General features: G+C 40.6%; 1 protein-coding gene across 1 annotated transcript; it reads left to right on the top strand.

Moving 5' to 3' along the window:
- The first annotated feature begins 609 nt into the window (after positions 1 to 609).
- On the top strand, positions 610 to 12,276 carry n4bp2 (NEDD4 binding protein 2). Its single transcript, XM_029510336.1, has 16 exons — positions 610 to 1,020; positions 1,792 to 2,821; positions 3,503 to 3,627; positions 3,810 to 3,898; positions 4,309 to 4,385; positions 4,515 to 4,655; positions 5,018 to 7,599; positions 7,872 to 7,957; positions 8,066 to 8,111; positions 8,365 to 8,582; positions 8,700 to 8,824; positions 9,082 to 9,208; positions 9,568 to 9,741; positions 9,971 to 10,139; positions 10,818 to 10,941; positions 11,025 to 12,276. Exons 1-16 carry the CDS (start codon positions 789 to 791, stop codon positions 11,068 to 11,070), a joined length of 5,391 nt encoding a protein of 1,796 aa, XP_029366196.1. The 5' UTR covers positions 610 to 788; the 3' UTR covers positions 11,071 to 12,276.
- The last annotated feature ends 215 nt before the right edge of the window (positions 12,277 to 12,491 follow it).

The following is a 12,491-nucleotide window of genomic DNA, read 5'->3' as shown; positions in this document are numbered from 1 at the left end:
ATTGAACTGAAAAGCAGGTCATCTGTTTGTTTGAAGCAGATTTTCTGCAATGACGATTGCATACCTTCTGACATGGTATGATGTTCATCTGATAATAAACACTGGCGATAATAGGGACACTTGAGCTGAAAGATAGACCAAGATTAGGCAGAGAGAATGGTAAAAAAAAATAAAGGTGAGGGTGTCACACTGCTAGTTGTAATTTAAAAGAGGTGCAGTAATATTTTTTCCACGTCTGCCACCCCTTTTTAGAGTAATTTGTATATGGTGTGTACCAATAGACCAAAATGATATAAAAAAATACGAGCTCATTCTCAATATGTGTTTTGTTTATAACAAGACTAAAACTCAACCGAAATCACATCTTTTTTATTTATTTATTTTATTTTTTTACGTGGGATGACTTCTATCTTCAGTCCAATTTGAAAACATCCTCTTTAGCCGTCAAACTCAAAATCAAGCACGCAGGACTGATGTAATAGTGCAGCAGAGACCACTGTTAACTCATGAGCAGCTCAGACATGGCTCAGAAAAGGAAACGTTTTATTTTGAAACAACGTGGCGTGTTCCGGTGCTGATGTCCGTGTCGCAGGTTGCAATTCATGTTTGGTGTTTCTCCGCCACTTGGAGTGCTGTTAGATATCATAACCCCGACTTACTCTGCTCTAACCGACACTCCAATATCATGTAATCACCTCCGGGCCGCATGTTTGTAGCCCCCTCGGCTACTTTGTTAGCTTCGCTTCGCCACTAATGAGCACCGACGGCGGCGACACTTGGGCCGCGGAATGCCTCGGAGGAAGAAGAGCGGCCAGAGCCCGGCCAGAGTCCCAGGAGGGCCGCCGGAGGAGGGAAGCCTCGGCCCCGGCGCAGGTTATCGACCCTCTCCGGGATTTGACGGTGCCATGGCGCGCAACTTTGCACCCTCCAAGGAGGATATCGTGAAAAACATGCAGGAGGTGTTTTCACACCTGGACCCAGAAGTTATATACATCGTGTTGTCCGAGTGTCATTTTAAAGGTACCGCAAAAACACGGAAACCGAGCCGCCCGACCTGTCGTGCGGCTCTCGGGAATGCTGGTTGAGATTTTTAACAGTTTAACCGGTTAGCCGGCTAGCTAGTTAGTTAGCGTTGCGTTTCTGACAGGGTTGAATCACTTTACCTCAAGACTTCGCAGTGAAAGTCCCAAGTGTATTAGAGAGGCAACAGAAACGGAGCCTGTTCGCTCACCTCCCACCTGTTGTGTGTGTTTAGATCAGCTATAAAGTTGCCTGTGTCCCCAATATGTTTAAGCAAAACAGACAGTGACGATGTACCCGTCACTTTAATTTTAATCATTTAACCGTGGATGAGTCTCACTTATTGCTTCTCTGATCGCCGCCAATGTCAGTACAAGCTGTTTTTCAAACCCTTGTGGAGATTATCAACTCTGGACTGATATTCAAACAGTGTAGGATTGTGGTGTAAAGTCCGGGGACGCTGCAGAAAACATTCAATCAATATACAATCAAACGTCAGTGGTGACTGAATATCTCTGAGCAGCGGACAATCAATTTCCCCTCTTCTGTCTTATAAATGAATAATTTATTATTTCTCTCATTTAAGACACTATAATGGAGTATTTCATTTTTATGAAATAGTTTGATTCACAGAAGTGTTTTTAATTTTTACCTCCACTGTGTCATACCTTGTGGTTTCATTTTTGGTTTCATTCAATGTCCTGAAACTCCTATTATTTGTACAATTGTGTTTCACTTTTGCTTTGTGGTGTGTTTTCTGTTTTGTTTCAGTTGAAAACGCAATGGACTCCCTCTTAGAGCTGTCTGTTGCTGCCGAGGTTGCAGCCCCTATTCCCTCTCCTGTCTCTGGTTTTGATCGAGCTGCTGCAGCCTTGCTTGGCTCTCAACACTTTTCTGGACATACACCAGATCCAGATTCCTCCAAACCGTCACTCCAACCTTCCTCTCCTCCCTCCATCAACCTCCTGACCGAGGAGCTGGACCTGCTGGTTGATCAGGAGTTGGAGATTCTGACCGGACAGAAAGATGTCAAGGACATGCATGAAAGCAGCCTGTGTTTATCTACTAGTGCATCCCTCTCCTCTTTTCCTCCCTTTCCAATGCAGCCTCTTCCTGAGTTACTTCAGCCCAGTTTGAATCCTAAATCTAGACCTCCCCCTGCTGAGCAAGCATGCCCAGTGGGGGGCCTGGTAGAGCATAGGTCTGGAGCCTCCTCTCCACTCAACCAACTCAGCTCTTGGGGTGATGAGACTTCTGAGGGGCAACAGTTGGTGGTGGATTTTACACATCTGTCAACAGAGACACCTGCAGGCAATCCGAAACCTCCTTTGGACCTGGCAGCTTCAGGACGTCCCTCAGCTTTCCAGGTGTATAAAAAGACAGACCCATCTCACAGTCTTTCAGAAGGGGTTGGAGTCATTTCCTCTGAATCCACGTTTGGTGGAGCAAGATCTAAGGCAAGTGTTTTGAACCAGGCACCACTTGACTGTATGTCCTCATCCTGGAACCTGGAGGCACCAGTGTTTTCTCCCCGTAGCCATGGAAACCAAGCACCAACCTTCATCACCCCTGTGGCTCAGACACCTTTCAACTGGTCCAGTCAACCCAGGAATAATTCTCCCTGGATGAGGTCTGCTCATGTCAGTCAGGCACCTCTCAAACCTTCAGCAACTGTTCCAAAATCCTGGGCCCTGCCTGGTACTCCTCAGCTTCCTGCCCGGCACAGCAGACTTTGTTTGGAAGGGAAAGTGCTGGTACTGATACGAGGGGCTCCAGGATCCGGCAAGTCAACCTTAGCAAAGTAAACATGTTGGGATAATTTAAACTTCAATATATTGTATTCTCTACTAATCTTTGTTGTTTAGAATTGTATTTCGCAACCGACAGAGTGAAGAAAATTTATGGAGAAATAATGAAAACTTAATTCCTTTTCTTGGCTTGCTAAGACTTAGTACATGGCATTTATTACACAGTTAGGGATCAAATTCCTTTGGTGATGGGCTTTGTGGTCTTGCAGGCACTGAGGTCAAGGCTGTTAAACTAAAGCATTGCATACTACATTTTATAACTCTGCAACAGCCTTCCATAAACTGTCAGTGAAGCTAAATTAATGCACATCTGAACACAACATTCAGGACAGCATTTAAATTTTTTTATTATTATTATTATTATTTTATTTATGTATATATTTTTATTTTTATTTTTTTTTAGAATTAGGTTTTTGCCCATGCACTTAATTTGTCAATACTTTAAAATGAAAGTTCAAATTCAGAGCATTGATAAGTTGCTATGGTACAAGGATAGCTAGGGATCACAGTTACATTATTTAAATATAATAATAATAATAATAATAATAATAATGTAGAAAAACTAAAACTGTCTGCAGCCTCTGTTGCGGAAGACTCATTGATTTATACAACAGCAATCACAACCTGCAATCCATCACTTAAAACTTTGTGTGTTTGTGTGTGCCTCTCTGTAGAGCCTTTTTGGAGCATAACCCTGGCGGTGTTATATTGAGCACGGATAACTATTTTCTTCACCATGGAACATATCAATTTGACCCCACTGCTCTGGGAGAGGCGCACGAGTGGAACCATCAGCAAGGTTATTAAACATACACAGGTGCACATACAGTTTCAACTAGGTAACCAGACAACATCAGTGTGCAAACACTTTGTATCTTTGATTGATATTGTCTCCCTCCAGTTGTTATGTGTTTGATCCTAACTGTTCTCAAACAATAATTGTTTTTTTCTGTTGTCTCTCTTACAAATGCAATTCCATAGCTAAGGAAGCATTTGAGAAGGGCACTAATCCCATCATCATTGATAATACCAACATGCAGGGCTGGGAGATGAAACCATATGTGGTTCAGGTTAGTCAGCTACTTTCCAACATTCATTCTGTGTGCGTACTGTAGGCATGTAAAGCATACTGTAATTAATGCAGATCTAATGTGACAGATTTTGCTCTAATCTGATTGAACTAATCTCACATATTCACAACAAATGAATGTGGGATAATGGGCTAAATGGGTTGACTCAGGTCTACATGAGTCCTGCACAAAAAAACCTCCTCATTCATTTGAATTTAGCCACTCTGACAAACAGAAAACTCTGACAGAACCATGATGGAGCAGACTGCAAAACAGATGAACCAGGGTCAGCTGCAACACAATACAACAACTATGCTCACTTGCTTTTCAGGAATGTTGATTGACATAATTCAATTATCTTTGGCATGAAATCCAAAATATGTCATCACCTATTGTCATATCTGTTCTAGGCACTGAAACATGCATATAAAGTTTTGTTCCGAGAGCCAGATACTTGGTGGAAGAACAAGCCAAGAGAACTGGAGAGGTAAGAGAGAAAGGAGATACACTGTTTTTAGTGTAAATATTAAATGAATTATATTTTTTAAGAGTCTGAAATGTTCCAGTTTTGTGGCTGTAATCTATTAATTTCAATTTGTCTATGTACATTTTGCAGACGCACAACGCATAAAGTGCCAGCAGAAAAAATCAGGCGCATGTTAAACAAATATGAACGCTTTGTCACGGTTCAGTCTATTATGGGATCACATATGCCTGAGAGTAAACAGCGCCTTCTTCTGGAGAATATGAACTCAAAGTGAGTTTACCTAAAAAAAAAAAATAATAATAATCTTGATCTCTTGTTCTCATTTTAACTCCATTATTCCAAATTGCATGAATGTATAAATTGCCAAATTGACTTATTTTATAAAATATAATATAATATAATAATAATATAAACTAGCCAATTTCTATATATATTATATATGAAAGGGCCCATTTACACATAGAATGATAAATATGATAGTATTTCTCAAAATATCAAATGTATCGATGTATCTGACAAAATGTGCTGTTTACTAATACAAATAATACATTTCTCAGATGCTATTTTGGAACATGTCTTTGGCTTCAGCCAAGTATAGTAACTGTGCCATTCTAACTCCTCTTTCTCTCTAGGCTGGCCTCTTCTGAAATACATTGTCCTGATCTGGTAGAGCAGCCTAGATTAAATGAAGGGTACATGAAATCCCACCCTCAGTTGTTTTCCTCTCTCCCCGACATGTCATCTATTGGTTGTCCTAGTGAGATGCAGAAAGTGGAAGATGGTTCCCACAATTCTACAGAGTCACTCAATTTTCAGCCAACTGCAAGACCCACAGAAAATTCTGAGATCTCTGATGAGGATGATTGCATGGATTTGGGAGAGTTAGATTCTGAATTGGATGCTCAGCTACAGCCGAATAATTTAGAAGGAGATCAAATCCCTGACTGCATTGCAGAATCAGTGATGAATGACAATCACCATGGGGAGGACATACCTGTAGCTTTCTTTGACTCTATTGGACAGAGGGTGAGGAGAGAAAGGCCAAGCAGGAGGTCTGATTTTAACAGGGTGGAGCCTGCAGATCTAGTGAAAGATGCCAAACAATCAGAGAGTGAAAAGGCAAATGTGGAGGAAGCACAAGGAGTTGGGTTGGATGAGGAAGGAAATGAACTGTCTAAAAAGTTTGATTTTGAAGGAGATTGGCCTTTGGAAGGATCCCTCAAGCAACGACAGGTAAGGAGAGGCGAAACGCAGAGAGACAGAAATGCAAAGGAAGATGCAAGCATATCTCAAGAAGTTTTCAAAGGTGATGAGGCAGAGCACCTTAAACCTGATGTTACAGAATATCAGAAGTTAATTGATCTCATTCAGACAGGTGCAGGTCCAACTCAGTCCTGTTCTTCCCCCCTTTCCCTCCACTCTGGAGAGGCCTTACTGAAAAAGGAGACAGGCGACAGGTTTGAGGAATCCTGTTGTAATAAGTCTAACAGTGAAGGAGAGCAAAACATGAATATGGTGAACAACAGCAGAGGTGAATTACCGGATTGTGTGCTAGACTGGAAGGGAGTTGAACATTGTAGGGAAGTCAAAATTGAAAATGAAGCAAATAGAGCAGCAGATATTGCCTTAAAAACAACAAACAGTACAAGTCCTCTCTCAGCTATCGCTGCTAACTCACCAGGTTCCTCCAAAGCTGTAGAGACAAGTGTATGCAATGATGGGACAGGAAGCCACAGTGTTGAAGGGGAGGCTGATATAGAGTCTGGTGATATGGACACTAATAGCACCACAGAGAATGGCAGAGAAAGTAGAACTGAGCCTGATGAGAGCCACATTAGTGAGGCCCGTCAGAGTCCTGTGTGTGAGGTCTCTTTGGAAACAGAAGGCAGCACTTTCAGTGGAGGCAGTCAGGAGAGAAAACACCGTCAGGGTCGCAGATCAGGGAAGCAGTGCAGACTAGCCCTTACTTTCACTCAAAACTGCCCTGATTCTGCACCAAATACTCTTGAATCTCCCAGCGCCACAGCTGTAAGCATGGATGGCAGTCAGATTAGCATTTCTACAGATGTCCTAACTGAATGTCATCCTAACTGTAGCAGCAGCCTCAACTTTAATACTCATACCAAGTCACACACGCTGCCTCCCTCACCCCCTTCTCTGGAAAACACGTGCTGCTTCACCCAGACAGAACCTCAGGACTTTGCCCTGCTTTGGCGTCTCAGTCATCAAGACAGACCAGATGACTCAGTCCTCACTGTCTGCAGTCACCTCAGTGACTTCACAGTGCTCTATGGTGACTCTTCTCGCTTTGTGCCTGTGTCTGCTGCAGTTGCAATTCACCCATCTGGCCACAAAGAGGTACCCTACCATGTTGTGCACGAAAAAGGCACACAGGTGGAAGAGAAAGAGCTTGGAGAAACTCAAGACAGATTAGAGAGCTTGTGCATTCTCAGCCGTCATTTTAAACTAGTTTGTTTTGATACATTAGAAGATCTGTATGACAAATGCAACCAGGACCTAGAATGGACGACAAACCTGTTGTTGGATTCTGGGGAGAGGTTCTTTAAAGATGAGAAGGATGAGGATGCTGCTAGGGGTGAAGGTTACCAGAAGACATCAAGTCCTTGTGGAGCTTTAGATGAGGTTGGAGAGACGTCATTGTGCACTAATGTGCTAGATGAATGCCACTCTGAAGACTTGCCAAAGGGAGAGCCTGCTGTGTTGGGGGACGGGACAGCTGGTGAGTCAAACGAGAGTTCCAGTAAGACTGACTTGCCAAGTTTGGAAGGTGAAGCTGCTTCCATTAGTGTCAAAGCTCGTCCCGATGCTTTCCCACACTCAGAAAACGCTCCTCAAGCAGAACAAGATCTGCCTACACAAGAAAGAGATTCCACTGAGCACAAAGTAATATCAGAATCTGACCTGGGCTGGGGTGCGTGGGGTGGGATTTTAGATGATGAAGTGATAATCGAAGAGTCAACAATTGAGATTGAGGATGATATTGCCAGCATGGATGAGGTCCAGAAGATGTTGCTGGCTGACCTGGATCTGCTAGAGAGAGAGGAGAAACAGAGGAAGGATGGGAGGACTGAAAGGAGGCACACGGAGGACAGAGGGAGCACGCATCTGGACATTAAGAGTGTTGAGCTGAAACTACCGACTGAAGTGGCTCTACAACTAACTGAACTGTTTGGTCCGGTGGGAGTAAACCCAGGTAGTTTGCAAGCAGTTCATTTAAAGCTCAAATGAATGCACAGACCTTAAAGTGTTACTGTGTATAAAATAAAGAGTGTTGTATTATGCGTTGTTCTTTTACATACGAAGATGTATATATATTTTGATAGATCACACATGGATATGGTTATGGTTGTCTACGGGCGAGAACTTTGGTGTAAATTTTTCATATCCTTAATAAATAATCATAATTTTTATCTGTTTATGCTTCTGTGAACTGATGCACTATCCTCTCTGGTTTATTATATTAAGGTACGTGCTCCTCTGACGACTATGCAGTACAGATGGATCTGAACCTGGCTAAATTGCTCCACCAGAAGTGGAAAGAAACAATCCAAGTGAGCTCTTTAACCATCAGCAGTAAAGCTCATTATGTACTCTGACATTTTCATTCAATGTATAGAAATTTTTGTGGATTTCATTTGATGGCAAATGGCTTATTACAGGAAAGGCAGAGGCAACAGGCTCTTTGCTTCCACTTGCTTCAAGAAAGTAAGTTCACACAGTCACACAAGCTTGAAAACATAAACTTAAAGTCCACACATCGCCCCTTACAAAATGGATATGTACAGTGAAATGCATTACGTATGTTAAATCTTCCCACATAAAAGTGTTTGCCTGTATCAAACAAATACTACTTAATGTAAGTAAAGAAATAATTTAAGATTTTACTTTGGGGAACAGCATTTGTTCAGTTAAAACAATTGTGTTTCACCACTATTAAATGTTGACTTTGGTTGTCAAGGTTCGTCACACTGGGGTGAATCACAGGAAACCAGACATTGGCCACAAGAGCGAGCACTGTCCCAATTCCTCATCAGCACTGATGGTTATAAGTCACTGGATAGCCAAGCGGAGGCTCATGGTCAGATTCCCTTCATGGACCACTGGAACGTGTCTCACCCACATGTCTCTCTTAGGGATATTATAGAAGAGCAGGCTTTAGAGGAGAATGTAAAGAAGGTACCACGCACACTCCTATGTTATTTGTAAACATTACACAAGCATCTCAAATCATATTGCGCTAGGCTGTACTTATTTACCCTCATCCTAACTGCTCCCCGACAATCGTTGTTTTAGACTCGACAAAGTCAAGCAGACCTTGAGCAGCGAGATGGCGCCACCCTGTTGAAAGAGAAGCAACTGTTCTCTCTCTTCCCCACCATTGACAGGCATTTCCTCCAGGACATCTTCAGAGACCACAAGTGAGACAAAACTCATTTTTAAGCCGCTCACTATATGACACACTTCTGCCTCATTTACAAGTAGTAAGTTCATCTGTACGCAGAACAGTTAAAATAACTTTAATGTACATTTTGCAATTCTAAGGTAGATCACGCAGACAAGCTTTAAAACGCTCTAAAGTCAGTTTCTGTCTTTAAATCTCGGGTCAAAAGAGTGTTGTCTAATGTGATAGAATCATGTTTACACATGTCTTATTTATGTCTGATCACTTGTGCAGTTACAATCTGATGCAGACTGAGCTGTTTCTTCGCTCTTTAATGGATGAGGAACCTGTCAAGACTGTTGTTGCTCCAGAGGCTCCTCGCTCCAACCACCACAGAGCTGCAAGCAAAGAGAGAGAAAAGGTATTCACCTATACAGACAGACAGTGAAAGAAAACACATTAACATGTGAAATAAAAGTTTTGCACGTTTATATATAATATCTAGTCCCCTTTATGTTTTGTTGTTGCATTGTTCATCAATTGACAACATGTTCAACATTGAAAGTGTGCAACCATAGGGAAACTCGTGTCCTTACAAAAGCGCATAAATGTAGTAAAATTACATTAAAGATGAAAGAGTGAGCTGCATGAGAGACAGAGAGAGGATGCGATCGAAGAGGTAGATTTTTCATTCAGACAAAATAACGCTTGTGCCATCATTCACATCCAAAAAATACCGTTACTCAATGTCACCACAAACAACTGTGTCGTCTTTTTCAGAGGCAGAAGCATTTAGAGTTAGAATTCAACTATCAGGATGTGGAGGACCCAGAATATGATGACTTCCGAGCTGAAGCCAACCTGCAGAGGAGGCGACAGCTTGAGAGTTTTGACAAGGCTGCTGAGGCCTACAAGCAAGGACGCAAAGAAGTGGCCTCATTTTATGCACAACAGGCAAGAAGCTTAATCTGAATGTTTTACTCTAGTGTTATATGTTTCTATTGAATTTTGTTCATCTGTTAAGCGTGTAGCATTAAGTGGATTCGTTTTCAAATGAAAGAAGTTTGGGAAGATATTTTGTATATTTCAAACTTTCTTTTGTATTCCCTCATTGTTTAGTTGTTTTTGTATTAATGGCCATTCTTCTGAAGAGTAAATTCATTTGCAACACGTCTTTTCTTAGGGACACATGCACGGGCAGAGAATGAATGAGGCTAATCATCGTGCAGCAGTTCAGATTTTTGAGAGGGTCAACTCATCACTTCTGCCTCAAAACATTTTGGACCTCCATGGACTGCATGTGAATGAAGCCCTACAGCACCTGGCTGAGGTCTTACATGATAAAATCACAGGTATTAAACAATGGCAATATATCGTGTTTATCTAATGTTTCTGTAAATTCCATGGTAGGTACCAGTTCTGCAACACACTCAGCAAGGCATAAGTGTGAAAGAAACTATCAGATTAACTCAGTCTGCAGCTAAATGTGCATTTACCAATCACTTAAAAAATGTCTTATCTCAACCTTCATCTCACCTCTCTTGTTTCTGCTTTTTGTTATGTGCCAGCTGCCAAACAATACCAAAGAAAGACAGACCCTTTCAGTAAATGTGCTGCCATGTTGGAAAGAACATTACAATAAACAAACAATTAACACAACAGAAGACAGAAGCCCATCACTTCTCGCGTAGATGGAATGAACATTGTTATATCAACTTGAGTAGAAAAGGATGGGAGAGACCACAGTCACTTTCACACCCACAGTAATGTTTATTTGGCCTGATCAGGATTAAATTTTAAAGCTTTGCAAACATTCTTCCATCTTGACTGAAAAGAGTTTTGTACAAGCACTCTCCATGACCAGTAAACAAAAAATATATTTTATGTGTTAAAATAATAAAAAAAGAAGATTTCCCCTTTTAAGTCCACATGTCAGTCTGGGCAACAGCAGCAGGAAGTTTCATAGTTAGTGCATATTCCTCCTGTTAACATTTCTCAGTGTGTTTCATCTTGGCCTCCTTTCTGTGTAGAGTGTGAGCAGGGTCTGTGTCGACCTCAGCTCTCTGTCATCACAGGAAGAGGGAACCACAGCCAGGGGGGCGTGGCTCGCATCCGCCCCGCCGTCATAGACTACCTCAGTAAAAAGAACTACAGGTATTCCCACACACATATACACACAACACACACTGTTCATGTTAACCGTCACCCACCATTTCTCTTATCTTTTTATCTGTCAGGTTCACTGAGCCAAAGCCAGGCCTCGTCTTGATCTCTTTGAAGTGAGAAGAACCTGGTTTATGGGATTCAGTCTAGAGCAGCTATGAAGGATAACACTCTTTAACTCTAATCTCATCCACATATACAGTTACATATAGAGTTATGACAGTATACAGTATACAGTATGATATACTCAAATCCGACAATCAAGTAGGGTGCCTTTTTGTTACTCATCCACTATTATCTATCAGTCCAGAGTTTAATTGTAATTTTGGTAATGTTACTCAAGGTCATAATTTATATTCACAGCTTAATCATAATTGTTTGCATGGAACACAAATGAGGCGTTTTTATGCATTTGGACAGCAGGAAGGTATTTAGGGTGCTCTAGATATTTAATGTTTTATAGTGTGGTCCCTTTCTTCACTCTTGCCTTTATGTCTTTTAAAGAATACAAAAATCTCTGTTTTAGAGGGTTCCACATTGGTATATGGTGTTATTTTATTTTTTAAGTGTCTACTTAAAGGCAGTGATATTTTAAGCATATTAATTATTATAATAAGGATTTAATAAACCTAATTATCATGCTCAAAATTTACTTGGAGGTTGTTCTATGGGTTTTTACATTGAAGCAATTATTTTTAGTATTGCCTTTGGTACAAATTGTTACTGAGGACATATATCACACGTTGTCCTCTATGAAATCATTAGAAGAAGTCAAATGCTTAGAGTTGTTTTTCTTCGTTGCATTCTTTCAATGTGTCATGCTCAACATGTTGGGAATCTTTAACGTTTGCGATACTCAAAAGCCAAAAAAATTAGTTTAAACCCTCATCAAATAGTTGGAACAATCTGCACTGTGCATTCTGCACAAATCCCGTCGTCCTAGCAGCTGCCTCTGCAGCATTTATGGCATACAGTAAATTATTTTAACTAAAGTTCAAAATATGTATGTTTATGTATTCATATTCAAACTCAGGTAAAGATTTAACAAAGTTTTTACACTTTAGAAACTAATGGATTTTGTTTTGATAGCTATTCTCATGCGTGTTGTTCCAAATTGTATAGCAGCATATTATTACTATTATCAAACAGGTAGCTGTATTCATCTAAAATTGTTGTGATTTAAGAACCGTAATCTTGGATTTTATTGTGTACATATTGTAAACACTTCACTTATAAATAAAGAAAATATTGTATTTTTTTTTACTAATTTGTCCAAATGGTTTTTCCAAAATATTATCCTGTGGAATAAATTTCTATTTGTTTACAGTTTAACACGTGTGTATGTGTGACTTTACATCAGTATTTTTCTTGGATGAGTGCAGCTTTGTTTGCAGTTGTCGGTGAATGCCCCGTAATTTTGACCTTATAAATTACAGTTGGAAGATTTTGAATTCAAAATTGAATTGGTAATGCAGTTATTTTTCAACAAATGTTTAATGGAAAATTTTTAAGCTTTGGTTATTGCGGTGTTATTACAATAG

This window comes from Echeneis naucrates, chromosome 1, assembly GCF_900963305.1.
Source record: "Echeneis naucrates chromosome 1, fEcheNa1.1, whole genome shotgun sequence".
In the NCBI taxonomy this organism is placed as follows: domain Eukaryota; kingdom Metazoa; phylum Chordata; class Actinopteri; order Carangiformes; family Echeneidae; genus Echeneis; species Echeneis naucrates.
The sequence above is the reverse complement of the archived record's forward strand: the minus strand, read 5'-3'. Positions and strand labels throughout refer to the sequence as shown.